Source organism: Cavia porcellus, unplaced genomic scaffold, assembly GCF_034190915.1.
Source record: "Cavia porcellus strain 051 isolate PalLab524CR breed Dunkin Hartley unplaced genomic scaffold, mCavPor4.1 scaffold_49, whole genome shotgun sequence".
Lineage (NCBI taxonomy): Eukaryota > Metazoa > Chordata > Mammalia > Rodentia > Caviidae > Cavia > Cavia porcellus.
Window position 1 is genome coordinate 4,444,554 of NW_026947532.1, and position 15,849 is coordinate 4,460,402.

Sequence of the window (15,849 nt, forward strand, 5' to 3'; positions counted from 1 at the left end):
CCAAGTGGGGGCAGTGCCAGGGGCACACTCCAGACTGTTAGAAGTGTAGGTGTCAACATTGCAGATGCTGATAGTAAAAGCGACTCAACTGGAAGCTGGGTGGCAGCAGAAGGGCTGTCCTTGCCAGGAAGACATGCAGCAGGCCCTGGGCCAGGTTCTGGGCTCCACATGGGCCCTAGCAGGCAGCTCTGAATTGCACTCCGCAGGTCCCCTCTACAGCACAACAAATCCACGTGCTCGATACTCCGATGCAGGCCCCCGCCTGCAAACCTCACCGCCCCAAATAAACCCTGCTTTCAGGTGCCTTCTGGTTACCCCCAAAGCCGATGTTTTTAGCAGGCCTGGATAACACCTTCAGCAGTGAGGGCACTGGACCTTGCCCTCGGAAAGGTTAAAGAACTCTGCTCACAGCAGAGTGGGAAAGGTCACATTGCTAACAACTCAATCCGGGAGCGTCTGTCCCAAACCACCCAGCCAAGCCAAACAAAGCCCCGCTGCCACAGTGAGGGGAGCGCTGGGACCTGTGTGTCCTGTGTCCTGCTCCACCTCTAGGCTTTTCCAGACTCTGCTCACATGAGAGCCCCGGACTGTGAGGCACGCAGTGGCCAGGACCTCAGGCACCGGCTCCAGCACAACCTGCTGCTCACACGTCCGCTCTGTCCTCACTGACTCTAGACGACAATGAACATAGCCGGGCTGCGGCAGCCCACACGGGTCCCTGGGCTCCTGCTGAGCGGCAAGCCTGATTTTACCCACAGAGGAAAACTTTTCCTTACAGTACTCCACAGGAGGGGAGTAACGGTTGGGCATGGTATGCACGCCAGCGATCCCCTAATCCCAGCACTCTGAAGGCCGAGGCAGGAGCACTGCTGGGAGTTTGAAACCAGCCTGGGCTACATACCAAGTTCAAAACACAAAACAAAACGAAACAAGAATGACTTTATCAGACTATTATGAAGAGTATCAAAGGCCTGAGGGAAGGTCCTGCTCTTCAGAGGCCGGGCATCCAGTGAAGCCTGTACATCTGCTCTGCCTTCTTCCTGGAGGAGGCTGGCTGTGCCAGGGGCAGGGGTAGCCACGTGTGCTTCCCGTTTGGAGAATTTGCTCTCCAAAGGCAGCACGAAGTGCCAGGAGTGCACACACAGGAAAGCGGCGGCGCACAGAGCGGTTATGGGTTCTGGCGTGTCAGCCCTGGGCTGCTGCCTGCTGCTCAGTACGGATGAACGCCGGTCCCTTCAAATGGGTTCGCAAAGCACAGATCAGAGTCGCACATCTGTACCGGCCAGCGCACTCCACGTGCGAGCAGTAGGTGCGCCCTGTTTGCCGCCCACCTAAGGGTCAGCTCTGTGACGCAGAGAAGGAAGGCCAAGCGAGGTGTGAACATGCTGAACTTGAGTTCTGGAAGCACCGGACAGAGACGCTGCTCACCAGGGAGACCTGCGCTTGGGAGCAGACCGTGGTTTTACTGTTACACTGACCCCATGCTGGAGGAGGCAAAGCACCACTGCCCTCCCTGTGCAAGGTGCCAAGGCCACCGTGTGCTGCAGGTGCCACTGGGCCGGAACACAGACACCTCCAGCCCCAGGTGAGCAGAAGACGCTCGCAGGTGCTGAGCAGCAGCCCCAAGTCTCCCCGCTTCAATGCCTCTGGAGGGCGGCATGCACATCACCACTGACAGACAGGAGCTGCCTCATTCGAGAGAGCACTTCACCCAGCAAGGGTCAACAACTATCTAACAAAGTTCCTCCGCCTCCAACAGTGGCATCTGCTCCCTCAGAAGTCCCAGGGACTGGAGGACGTGGCCACAGTAAGTTACATTCTGCTCACTTGTCTTGGAAAAGGCAGTTACACGGCACCCCCTGCTCTGTACCCGGATCCTTTTGCTGGATCCAGCACAGAAGCAAGCACACAACTGAGCGTGTGGGACAGAAAGAACAACAGAGAAGATGCACGCACAGCCCGAGGCACGCTACTCCCAGAGAGCAGCCCCAGACAGACAGGCCAAAGGGAGCCCCGTGCAGGGCGGAAACACACGCACGAACTCCGCTAAGGCACTGCTGCTGCACGCTGCTAAGTGGAGTGGGCTCGAGTCCTGCTGGCAGGGAGCAGAGATCACGAACCAACCAGCAACACAATGAATGAATGAACAGAGTGAGCCTGTCATAAACAGAGAGGGTGACAACCCCACAGTGAGGCTTCGGAAAGGTCACTGCTTCTCCTCCCTTTCCTGGATACAGCCACTGCCTCAGCCACACACCAAATCTCAGCTTCCCAGGAGAAAGAGGGGGCTTAGTCCCCACCCGTGCACTGGAAGAGCGGGCTGAAACCCAACAAAGCTCCCAAGTGGGCCATGCCTTTGCCCCGTGGCGTAGCTGGAAGGGTCCTTTGCTATCAGGGCCACAAGGAACTTAGTTAGAGGCTGGTAGGCTGCGGGGGGGGGGGGGGAATCACCCTGAATGCCTCCCCTCTACCCTTCCTCTGGGGGGTGCACAGCTGACAGAGGGAAGCCAACCTGGTGGGTCCACTGCCAGCTCGAAAGGCAAGGTATTGGTGGCAACTTACCTCCGTCATCCAAGGGCCGCTTCTGCACTCCGTATCCATACACTGAAGGGTCCACTAGAGGTGTGGAATTATTCAAGTGAGGAATGGAATCAATTTTAGCAGCAATCTAGAGAGAATCAGATTTAAACACTCAGTACAATGCACAGAGCACAGCTGTAGCACAGGGGAGAGAGCAGAGGCCTCTGCTGAGGGCCGCCACCAGTCTCCTCCCCTACCTGGAGTAACGTGCCGCGGCCGTGACGGGACACACACCTTCCCGTTTACTGAACTTTCTTGTGGTCTTAATGATGTGTCTCTTGAAATAAAATACTTCCCCAAATGTGTTTTTTACAAGCTAAGTGTTCTCAAGCAGCCATTAAACAGAACAGGTATGCTACATTTTAAGGGGGAGGGGAGCAGGGAAACTATACAGAATTCTTTGCTGGAAAGGTTTTACAGCTGGATTCTTTCCCTGGCCACACAGTACCCAAGAATGTCAAACAGGAAGCCGGGCATGGTGGCACTCAGCTGAAGTCCCAGCACTCAGGGAGGCTGAGGCAGGAGGATCACCAAGTTCCAGCCCAGCTTGGGTGACTCAGTGACTCAGACTCTGTCTCAAAATAAACAAAAGAAAACACACACACACACACACACACACACACACACAGAGGAGAGGCTTGGGATGTAGCTCAGTGCAAAGGCCCTGGGCTCAACTCCCAGTAACCCGTACCCAGTTTGCTCAAAAGTGACAACTCTTCACATGTGTCACCCTAAGAACGTCCAGGTCTCTCAAGCGAGGGTGTAAGCGACAGACACACAAAGGTCCTTCTGAACAACGTGTCCGGGCCATGTCCGGATTCCTGCATCTGACAGCAGGAGGCCACGTCTGCGAGCTTGTCTGTGAAGGAACAAGACCCAGCTGCCGCCATTTCCCTACAGACGCACACGGGAGACAGAACGCACTCATCTATCTTGTTCGAAGCGGGAAATTAAACGCCATCTTCACGATCTGCCAGCTGCCCTCAAGCACAGGAGGATTCAGAGCCACCGCTCTGGGTGCGACCCTCAGCAGCGCCCACCGCACTCGGTGGGTTGAAAAGCAGCTGGAGCAGCACTTCAGGGTGCTCCAACGTCCCTACCGGCTGTGCTGAGCTGGTCCCCAAGTGCCCAGCAGTCTGAGACTGCCTGGGACCGACATGAAGATAAAAATCTTGCATCAAATAACCAAAGACAACCGTGATACTTAAAACCAAGGACGGCGCTCAAGACGCCCTGCCCCCTGGGTCTGGGGCCCTCCAGCCGTCACAGGCCCAGAGACACCCACCAGCCTCTCTTCCCAATGCACGAGACCCCAGCATGACATCATTCACTCAGTTTCTCAAAGGACAGCAAAAGTCCTTGAACGAAGGGCAGTCTGGTCATTAGAAATGCTTCACACAAGCAAATCCTCAACCCACTGCAGTCCTGGGAGGCTGTGGGCATGTCCCTGTGCAACCTGAAGAGTGACCAAGAGCTGGCCACAGGAGGAGAAAAGGAAGGAGTCCCAGGCACAGTTCACGACTCATACAAAGGCCTGAGGCCAAAGCAAGTGTGCACAGAGCAAAGGCGCCATGCAGGAGGGGCAGGCGGCTCACACAGGGCCACCGAGAGGAGCTCGGGCTTGACAGGCTGCCACAGGCCTCACTGGGGAGACACACGCGCAGTCCTGGACAGGCGCTTGCGTTTAGGTATTTAATGGGGCTCCCTGACTGCTACAGAGCAGACTGCAAGGGATGAAGACAGCAATGCAGGGAGAGGCCCTGCTGCAGTCCAGGCCCAGAGTCAGTCACCATGGGTGTGCAATCACCTGTCTCCAGTAAGTTTCGGTAAGCGGGAAGAGTGGTGCACACCCGTAACCTCAGCACACCGGGGGCGGAGGCAGCTCGGCCACGCAGCAGCAACTTAGTACCAGCCTGTCTCACCTAGAATCACAATGGCAATCCTGGGCCACAAAGACAAGGCAGGGACGCCACAATCCTACTACAAAGCTACCATAATAAAACCAGCATGGTATCAGACTCAAGAGTCAACGGAGCAGATTAGGAGATGCAGAACAACTTCAGACATACTCAGCCACCTCATCTTTTACAAAGGTACAAACATAGTCTCTGAACAAAGATGGCCTCTTTAATAAATGGTGCTGGAAAAACCGGCTTTCCACATCCTGAAGATTAAAGTTAGATCTGTCTCTTTCACCATGCACTGAACTAAAATCAAAATGGATCAAAGAGCCAAATATTAAAATAAAAACATTAAATCTGCTGGAAGGGAAAATAGTTGGCACTCTTGAAGACACTGGTCAAAAACTTTATGAACAAAATCCCAACTGCACAGGAACTATCACAAAAAACAATCAACAACTGATATCAGCTTATTAAAAAGCCTTTGCACAGCAAGATAAATCACAGAGTGAAGAGACAACCTGTGGAGTGGGAAAAACTGTTTCCAGCTGTTCCTCAGACAAAGGATACCAACTAGAATATATAAAGAGCTAAAAAAAAAAAAAAACAGAACAAAAAGGCCACCTCAAATTTAAAGACCTAGTCCAAAAATGGGAATCTGAAATGAATACATTTCTCAGATGAAGAAATACAAACAGCAAATATATGAAAAAATGTTCAGCATCCCTATCATCTGAGAGATGCAAACCAAAACAACACTGAGATTCCGTCTCATTCCAGAAAGGACAGTTGTTACCAAGAAATAAACCAACAACAAATCCTGGAGGGGCTGTGGGGAAAGGAACCCTCTCCACTGTCAGTGGGAGTGCAGACTGGTGCAACCACTGTGGAAATCAGTGTGGAGAGTCCTCAAAAAACTTGGACTAGAGGTCAACCAGCTATTCCTCTTCTTGTATCTTCCCAAAAGAATTAAAAGCACTGCAGTGACACACGCACACCCACAGCGGTACAGTTTGTAGCCACCAAATCTTGGAAATAGCCCAAATGCCCATCAACCAGTGAATGGATGAAGATGTGGTTTTTTAATACAACAGAGTACTACTCTGCCACAAAGAAGGATACGCTTAAGACATTTCTAGGTAAATGGACACGGCTTGAGACCATATTCTCAGGTGGCGCAAGTCAGACACTTGCATAAACACTACATTGTTTCTCTGGTGTGAAAAATTGAAATTATAAATTAGGGCCAAAATGTATTATTACAGGTGTTATGAAACAGGAAGAAAATGTTGAAATGGGGGCGAGGGAGGAAAGAGGGAAAAGTTTAAAAAAAGACTGAGAAAAGGAAAAAATGGAAACAAAGCTTTTGTACATGGGGAGGAGAGAGAAATGGGGAAAGAAAAAAACGAACCCAGTTGTATCAGGTACAGGTAGATCCTCGATGATGAATGTGATCGTTAGGAGTATCTAAAATGCACCAATAAAATCTCATTTAAAAAAAAAAGAGCCTGGCTCAAAATAAAAAAAACCAAACCAAACAAGGGCCGGGGACACAGATCTACGCACAGCCCCAGAGTTAACTTCTAGTTAACTCTGAGGCTCAGACCTAGCTGGGTCCCCAGAGCCTCCTGTGCTCACAGGTGGGGCTCTGGGCAGGTAACTGATTCATGGGGTGCATGTCTCAAGGGTGATGCTAGCAGGCGGGGCTGTCACCTGGCGGGTTGCTCTCCCTCCCCGTGCTCTTGCCCTCTGAGCAGCTCTCCTCCACCCAGGTCTCCCCTCGCCACCAGAGACTGGAACAGAGGCCGGAATGAACCTCTTCTTCCTGCTGCTGGCCCTGGGGACGGTGTCCCAGCCATGAGCTATGTGACTGAGAAGCAAGCACCACGCCCACCAGTTTCTGTAGGGCCTGTGGCTGCCTCTGCACCATGGCAGTGGTGCCCAGGGCTGCAGGGCTCACAAGGGCACAAAGCCAGCATGCAGCGTGTGCTACATGGACCCTGGGGGCAGCTGGCTCACCCCACCCAGGCCATAGAGGATGGACGCCTGCATGAGCACTTGTGGACGACACACAGCCAATTCTCGGGGTGGGGTGCCTGCTCCAGAACAGGATACAGGAAACCCTGTGTCACTGCACTCTGGCCCTGCCTGCAAGCTCCCCTCCAGGTGGGTTTTGCACGAGCTTGAACTGGCTGGCACCAAGGACTCAGCAGTAAGGCAGATGGATTAAAGACATAGGAAGGCTGCAGCAGCTGCTACTCCACTGAGGCCCTCTCATGATCACTAAAGTCACAGCAGGTAAGGTTGTCAGGATTACTAGTCCTGCCCCATGTGGGGTGGCTCACACCTGTAACCCCAGCACTCTGGGAGGCTAAGAAGGACTGAGAGTTTGAGCTCACCCTGGGCAGCGTTGGTGACTTACTCAGATCTTGTCTCAAAATAAAAAATAAACTAAGAAATGGGCCAGAGCTGTAGCTCGGTGCAAAGCCCATGGGTTCAATGCCCAGAACTGCAAACACAAACACACAGCAGAGGATGCAGTTCAGAGCAGAGGCCCGGTTCAATCTCCAGCATTGACAAATACAAAACAGGCCCCAAACATTCCCAGCAGACAGTGAATCTAGGACAGCACAGAACAGGGAAAGGGACATGCTTCTTGGTAGGAGTCCTGAAAAGTACACAGTGCTGTGTATCGGATCACAGTCCCAGATGGGACAACCCCAACACACAGGCCACACTATCCCCACTTCTTTCTGAGGATGCGTCCTGGCTTCCAACTCTTTGCCCTTCTTGCTAAGGGAGGGAATGTGAGCTGGGCACAGTGGCACACACCTGTAATCCCAGATGATCCAGCGGCTGTCACAGAAGGATCACACATTTGAGGTCAGCCTGGGCAATTTAAAGACCCTGTCTCAAAATAAAATAAAAGAATTAAAAAGGGCTGGGGACACAGCTCATGCAGGTTGGGGTAGAGCAGTGCCTAGCTTGCACGAGGCCTGGGCTCGATTCCTAGTGTCATAAAAAGGAAGCAAGGAAGGAAATGGAATGTATCCCTGAACCCTCAGGCACCCTTCTAAGTTATACAGTAGTTGTCGGGCTTCTTGATATCATTTTCCCAAAAGCTGATATTTTAGAAGTTTTATACTAATCCCCTATTTCTAATTTTGATTAAATCGATGAGTATTCTTCTAAAGTATGTCTAAGGCTTTGTTTCAGTCATCCGTAACTTGGGAAATTTCCACTGTGGGAGAGCAGCTCTGAATTCAGTAGACTCACAGATGTCAGACTCAAGCTCCACATGAAATATGTAATCATGCTGTAACTCACATTTATATTACACTGCACATTATATTCCAATTCCATTAGCCAACAGTGTTTCCCTATTATGTCTGAGACAAGAAAAACAGATTCAGAGAAATAGAGTCATCAGCCCAAAGCCATCTAACATCTTAGAAGAGGCAGACACAGTATCAAAACCTGGGCCCTCTGACTCTATAGGGCAGTGTCGGCGAACCTTTTAATAACAAATGGCTGGCTGCGGCACGCATACCGGAGGCTTGCCACCACCGCTCGACAGTCTAGGCTCCCTGACCACTAGGCTACCGCTCTGCCCTCCGCCTACCACTGCCCTAAACACCCCAATTCCTGAGGACACCCAGCGGCTGGAGCTCACGCGCAGCCTCCTGGCCCAATTGAGGTTTGAAGAAGGAGCTACTCCTGCCTTCAGTTCAGAACAAGCACCTTCCGCCAGAAGATGAGCCACTGCAGCAAGGCCACTGGGTCCCTCTGTCAGCGTGACCTTGAGGGGACTCTCCTATCACACGAGGCACTTCCCCATCGTGTGCATGGGGGAGACAAATGGGTTATCTCACTCCCTGTGCTGTTTTCAGCACCATGACAGATAAAAAGTAAACAGCACCACAGACATTGGGCCCCTGTTGCCACTACTTGGCAGCGACGTGGGGATAGGGCACTGTCCTGGGAGCAGGAGCCCCAGCTCTCCTGCTTGCAGTTCCAACACGTGACCTTGGCTCAGCCCTTCAGGGACCCTGCCACACAGGGCCGACCGAGCCCATCGCCCAGAGACACACACAGGTGGTTCTGGGAGGTGCGCAGATCAGTGTTTGAAAACGTCACCCCTCGTTTTAGTAACTTTTTTTTTTTTTTTTGTCTGAGACAGGGTCTCACTATGCAGTTCAGGCTGGCCTTGAGCTCAGAGGGACCCCCCTGCCCTAGTCTCCCAAGTGCTGGGATGACAGGTGTGCACCACCGAGTTTTCCACTGTTAAAGTAACTATGTACAACAATGTTTCCTACTTATGATAATGACTTACTTTGCTCTTAAAAAATATTTTAAACAAATCTAAGTTTAAAAAAAAACCATGAAGTTAATAGTACACTGAGAGTATATTGATATGGCAAAACTCCAGAATTTTTTAAAAAATCCTGAATTACGGATTTCATAAAGTGGCTCATCTTACAGATTATAAAGGGAAGCTATGATGACCTCCACAACTTGTATTCTTAGGACTTCAACATTAAATAAAGCTACAGTTGATTCCCAGGGACCCAGCAAACAGAGGGTCACGCTACCATCAGGGCATGGAAGCCCACCCTGCATCCTTGCGACCTGGGCTCTGTGGCCACCAGAGCCACCTTGCCTGGGAGAACGCAAATGTGCAGGTTGGACCAGGCAGCCCCTGCTCCCTGTGGTTGGAGAAAATGGTATGCACCAGGGCAGAAGTGAGTCCCAGAGAGGGCCAGAGTCAGGTGTAGGAGCCGGGAGCCACCCTCGTTAGTGCCACAGAAGACAGCAGACCCGATTGCTGAGCACCCTGCATTTTTCAGTGACCCCACCAAGTAGCAACTCTCTCATCATTCTCTGGACTCTGAAGCCAGGCCCAGCGCACTGCATCCGTGCAGATACAAGGTAACAAGCCTGAAGCACCCAGAGCTACCCTGGACAGGAAGTAAAGAAACTTGAAGGCCTGCAGATGTAACCTTTCCCTGGAGGGCAACAATGACACAGGAGGGCTCACGCACCTTAGATTTACAGCTCCCTGTATCTTCATGAAGTAAAATGCCTACCAGCTGGCAGCCAGGCTGAAAAACGGAACATCCGGATGGGGTATCTCAGGGGAGGCCCTGGGTTCCGGCCCAGCATGGGGGAGGGAAGGAGACAGGAGGTGACCCGTGTGCCAGAGGCTTGCCTCAGGCTCCCTTTGGTAGGCACTCCCCACAGCAACCCCCAACTAGGGCAGACCCCTAAGATTGGCTACTGTTACTTACTTATGAACACTCTCACTAAATCGCCCAGGCTGCCTCCAACCAAGACCCTCCTGCCTCGGCCTCTTGAGGGCTGGGATTACAGGTGTGAACCACCACACGTGGCCTGATTTCCATCCTAAGGATAAGAAAACTGAAGCTCAAAGAACTTAAGTGATGTGTCCAAGTCACCATGCTAAGTGGCAGAATAGAGCTCAACTAGCTTCAAAGTCAGCCACTTCCCCCATATTGCTGCTCCCTGCAGAAGAGCACAGGCCTAAGAGCCCTCGCCTGGCACCCAGCACAGCACAGGCATCCTGGATGGCAGCCACTGTCATCGGGGCCCGAGCCCCCCATCCTGTCCTCTACTGCCACAAATCAGAACAAGGGACCCCACGATGATAGAGACCCGACTAATGCAGCAAGGAAGGTGTGACCCAGGAGCCACTGCACGCACAGAACAAACTGCCTGTGCCTTTGTGAGAAAACTGTGTTGTTTCCCCTGTCAAGTTATTTTCAGATATGAAGTGAGAAGCACGGCCTTGCTCGGGTGGCTGAAGGTGACTCTAACTCCACAGAGAGATGACACAGCTCCAAAGCTGTGCAAGCCTTCCCACTGGCCTGGCACCTAAACAGAGGACAGGGGTCTACCCCGCACTACCACTTCCACCAGCACCCCTAGGCCTCGCCTGTGATCTGTCACAATCCATTACTGGAACGAAAGTACGGTTCACAACTTCAAAACTGGTAACAGCTATTATTCCCAACTGTCATAATAAAATTCCTAAACACTTTCAGCTGGCATGTTCCTAAGCTAAAGCAATAAATAATAGGATTGCACAGAACACAGGATAAAGGGTGTTTCAACACGTTATGCATATAACAGGAGGAGGCAAAAGGACCACAATATTGTGGTCAAAGTTTTTTTTACTTCCAGCTATAAACTCTGAATGCTCATGGATTTGGGGCTGCTGGGAGTGTCTAACACATTCCTTAAAGTGCAGCCTCTGTGTGTGTGTGCGCGTGTGTGCATGTATGTTACTACAACTGGGCCCAGGGCCTTATGTATGGTAAGTGTTCTACCGCCTGGCTACATCCCCAGCCTGCATACTCCGAAGTCTGGGTCACAGATGACCTGGTTCCATGAAGAGAGAGCACAGTGTCACCTAACTTCAGCATATTTACAATACACACCTTGCAACCATGCTGGACTTAATGCACATAACCTATTAAACATGCTGAGGCACTGCAGTGAAGAAGCTAATTCCACTTTACCTCATGTCCTCATTTTTCTCTTAGTTCTTTTGGGGGGTGCGGGGGGTACCAGGGATCGAACTCACTACCTTGCACTTTCCATGCAGGAACTTACACCACTGAACTAAATTCCCGGCCCTATTTTTCTCTTGTTGAGACAAAATACCTGATGCCCAAAGTGAAGCAAGGGAAGATTTATTTCTTACAGTTTTGGGGGTTTCAGTCCATACTCAGCTGGCTCCAAGGCAGGATGGCACGGCTGGGCAGCTGTTCATGGCCACCACAAACAGCAAGAACAGAGTAAAAAGAGGAAAGACATGCCTTCTTTCCGCCCTTACACTGTGTGCCAACTCCACCCCTGGGCGGGTGCAGCACTCACACCACCAATCCCAGCACCAGACAACAAACCAACTCAGCTGCATCCATGATTGCATAAGGCTTGGGGGGCCATGTGGACACAAACCATAACAGCCTTGTATGTCCTAAACTTATTTGCCCACTAACGCGTCCATGGATGATCTAGTATTAACAGTCTGTACTCAAACCCTATATGGACAACCTAGCTCAAGGTCCTGCAATGACTTATAAGATTCAGACGCTAACTAAGCATCCACCCAGAGGTTTTTTTCCACAAGAAATTTCAAGGGAAAAGCAGACGGTGGGCTCGCAATCTGGAAAGGGCTTGGCAGTCAATCAGGAATCTCAATAGGTGTGAAAGAGTAGCAAAACCCAGGAGTGAGGGCAACTCAGCTAAAGCCCATGGGAAGCAGCAGTGGCTACTCAACGCCTCTGATGACCACCACACAGGACACGAGAGCAAAGTGGTCAGATCTTTTCTAGAGAAGCTAAAATCTCAATTTTTATGCCAAATCACTTATTTATTGATACTGGCATTGTGTGGGTTAAGCTAAGCAAGACTCCAATGTTAATCTTCTCTACCCACGGACCAGTGGTGGGAGAACCATGATGGAGCTATCTACGAGATAACTGAAGCTTAGAAGAAAGCCAAGTCTGCGAGGACACACAACCTGGAATGTCGGGTTGAGTGAAGTCTCAGCTGAACACAAGACAAGTCTCCAGGAGCACCCGGTATGCGCAGTCCATTTACCATCTACTTCTCAATACCGGTAAGAAGCTCTGCACCTCCCTTACCACACACTGACACAGCCAGGCTCCACGAAGTAACCCCCACCCTTCAAGAAGGACTCGCTCTTTGCAAGGTACCTTACTGGGGCCCCTCAAAGCAGAGTTAGAGGAGTGGTGCCTGGATTGCGTGAAGACACTGGTTTCCTGAGAGAGCCGATGGGCACACAGGGAGTAGTGTTAAGAGCCCTGTAAAACGCCTACAGTCTCAATGGCACACAACTGAAACCTCTTGAGCGCCCTGCACACCTGGGTTGTGCCGAGTTAAAACCATGCACACATTAAGTGGGCAAAGGCAAAATCTCTCAAGGTGTAGCCAACGGCTGATTAATGGAGCTTGTTTTCCTAATGGTAGGTGCAGGCTGGTTGCTTAAAGGAAATTTAATGCTGGTAGAAGAGTCTGCATCTTAAAATACTAACTAGCCCAAGATATAGGGACATGTTCCAATTATTCACCGCTCAGGCTCAAAGACAGCATGGGGACACACTTCCATAGGACTTCCAGAGGACTGCGAATTTCTGAGGCATCACAACCTTCAATGTTTCCCCCAAAAGTATGAGCAAAAACTAAGTTCTAAGCCTAAAAAGCCAACAAAATGTTACTTCTGTTGGTTTTACAATGGTTTGGTCACAGTCATTTGGGTGCACGGTCACCTTGATACACACAACAGAATACTCTGGTTGCGCCATGCAGAGGGGCACTGTCTGGGTCCAGACCACCCAGGAGCGTAAAGTCCTTAAAGAGGATTAGCAGAGCCAGGCATGACTCTAGCAGACTGAGGCAGGTGGACGGCCAGTTCAAGCTCAGCCTGGGCAACTTTGTGACTTCGGGAGACCCTGACTCAAAAATAAACAAGCAAATAAATAAATGGGGCTCGGGAATGTGGTTCAGGGTGAAGGCTCTGGGTTCCATCTCCAGTACCTCCCCACCCACACACACGTAGTAGCAGCATCTGGCCAGAGAATCTCTTGTCTTGATGACACCTGACAGACAGCTGGTCTAGCCCGTGGAGAGTTCCCAGGACTCTATTACACTACTCTATTAACATCTGTTTGGTTGACTCAGTGACAGGTGCTACTAAACTATTGGTCGACTTCCTTGGGAAACTGAAAAAAATAAAAGTCTTGTATCTGCTGGCCCATAATCTTAGTGAGGTCCCTTGTAACTTAACATAACAGGACACAGGCACTCAGCATGGCCAAGAACAAGACATGGGACCTTAGCTGTGAGCCCACACTCCACCTCATCAGGACCCTGCCTTCTCTAAACTAGTTGACAACACATCTTATTTGCACTAACCAATGAGTCAGACGAACTAGGGGCGATGTTTCTAAATACCCAGGTTTGGATCTTCATTGAAAGGACCGGAATCGGATCAGATCTTTAAAATTTATGTAAATTACCTGTATGTGTCAAACACTGTTAATTCACAGGACCTCTCCTTACTGGGGGAAAAAAATCTAAATTTCATATGACATCTTCAAAGACTCTCTTCTGATCTAAGAATACAATGCCCATATAAACTACCAGCGACAACTAGTTTGTGTTATTAGGAAGAGTCCAAAGGATACACAAGGTGGCTTTGAGATGCCAGAAAGGACGCCTGGTGGATTAGATGCCAGACTCTTCATAGCAGACTTAAAACTATAAATGCAAAGTCCAGCAGGACCAACCCACTCTATTTCGATACGCTAGAAAAACAGTACAAGACAGCTCACAAACAAACTCTCCAACAAACTTCCCAAGGTGCTGTTTACAGACTGTCACTCATATTTATGAGTACAGATAAGTGAAAGTAAGGATGCTCTGCAGTAATTTTTATCTGTTTGTTTTTGGTACCAGCAATCAAACTCAGGCCCTTGCTTGCCAGGCAGGCGCTTATGCTGCGGAGTTGTAGGCATTTAAGTAAGGAAACATACTGTCTTATTTTCATTTACTAAGGGGGGGGGGAACCACACAACTCTGCAGCATGCTGTGTATTCAATGGCGAAGGAAAACCACAATCATCCAGGTACCCAAATAATACGAGAGCCTGTAAGGTAAGTTTAACTACAAACACATATTACACATTTCTAACATGCAACCCCTGCCCAATATGAATCTACAAAGTAAACCTAAAATTACCCACAAACCTGTTTCTCCTTTAGTTTTTAAATGCCATCAAATCCTTGGAGATAGTAAGGACCTTCAGCTGTTAAATTCAGAAGGCACAGCTTTAGTCCTGGCTCCAGCGGGCTCATGACTGCTCCAGGCAGTGGTGCACCTCACAGATGAGAACAAATCCAATGATGTTTTCACCACTAGCGGTAAACACCACTGCTCCAACAGTCCACATTAGATCAGCATTTAACAGAGGTCTCCCTGTTGAGCAGGCTGTCCAAAATTAGAAGTTCAACTACTGGCTCAAGAAAAGCACAAAGTCTTCGCCACAGTTCAGAATTCGTTAAATGTTCAAAACTACAAGCCTCCTGCCAACTGAGAGTCTGAGCTCTTTTTAAGATAGCGACTCTAATTCTTCCTGGACACAGAAGGCCAACAAGGTGACTGTCACACATCACAGAGTGAAAGTCATTACATTATTAGTAGCCAGTGAGAAACAAGGTTCAGGGTCCTGCACTGTGGAGGACAGCACAGAAAAGTTCCAGGAAGCAGAATGGTGGAAAGGGAGCTGGCTGGCACATTCATCCGTTACCGCCAAGCTGGTTGCTCTGAAGTCTAAGAAAGATGGATACTCACTACCATGTTCGTTGACACCTATGCAATAAGTAACAATTCATCAGACAAAATTTTAGGTAGAAACAGATTTGGAAAGTTCTGGGATCCAGTGTAATGTTTACAGGAGCATCAGTATTAACATGCAAAGGCAGTATCTGGGAGGCAAGTGGAATTCCCTCTCCCGGCATTCTGGAAAAAGATGGAAAGACCACATCTTCGAGCGCCCAAGTGGAGACCTTCTTCTACTACAATGAGTCCTGTGGCTTTCTGTTAGGAACCAAGTAGTCATTAGTTACAACATCGGTGCTTATGCTTATTTAGGAGGAGATGATGAAGACACTCAAGAGGAGGCCGTTTTAAGGTCTAGGGCTAACTTGTAGGTTTCAGACACAACACATGGTTGTTCTAAGCATCATGCCAGAAACCGGAGAGGTCTTTGGCAGGCGCTATATTCATTCTCCAGGGAAGCTTGTAACCTCTTAAGAACCAGTTTACATCTGACAAAAGTGCACGACATTGTCAGACCTGAGGTTTTGCTGTCTGCATGAGTCCATATCACATCCTCTCTAGTACAGGAGAACTCCTGCCATGAACGAACTTCTACTTCTTAGAGACCATCCCCTAAACACAACCCTCTAAAGAGTACCCTCAAAAATAACATATTCTAGAGTTTCTTCCATTCCATCCTTGAAATAAACAAAGTCCAAAGGAGTTTGTTTTCTAAGGTTTAGCAAGCTCCTTGCCGGGAGTGAGACAGCTGCCTTATGTCCACACCCGGCTGCTCACCAGGAGCTCCCTAAGGCCCTCGAGAACTCCTGAAATCCGCGCTAGTTGCCCCGTGTCTCGGTCTAGCCTGGGCACGGGTCACCATGGGGCAAGCGCCGTGGGCAAACTCTCTCCCGGCGACTTCACGCACCTGGGGACACTCGCCCGACCGGCTGGCCCTGGACCTGGGCCTCGCGACGCCGCTGCTGCAGCCCCGCAGACACCG

General features: G+C 50.1%; 1 protein-coding gene across 5 annotated transcripts in view; it reads right to left on the reverse strand.

The window, feature by feature from the left end:
• Window positions 1–15,849, reverse strand: part of Fubp3 (far upstream element binding protein 3) — a 42,944-nt gene that overhangs the window by 26,801 nt on the left and 294 nt on the right. For 2 of the 5 annotated variants that reach the window (XM_013153488.3, XM_003470939.5), the window contains exon 2: window positions 2,563–2,668. In XM_013153488.3, coding sequence (XP_013008942.1) covers window positions 2,563–2,668 — 106 coding nt within the window. Of the gene's footprint in view, window positions 1–2,562; window positions 2,669–7,313; window positions 7,389–14,275; window positions 14,898–15,849 lie in introns of those variants that run through there. The other 3 variants (XM_063244277.1, XM_013153489.2, XM_063244276.1) reach the window with 3 other exon arrangements.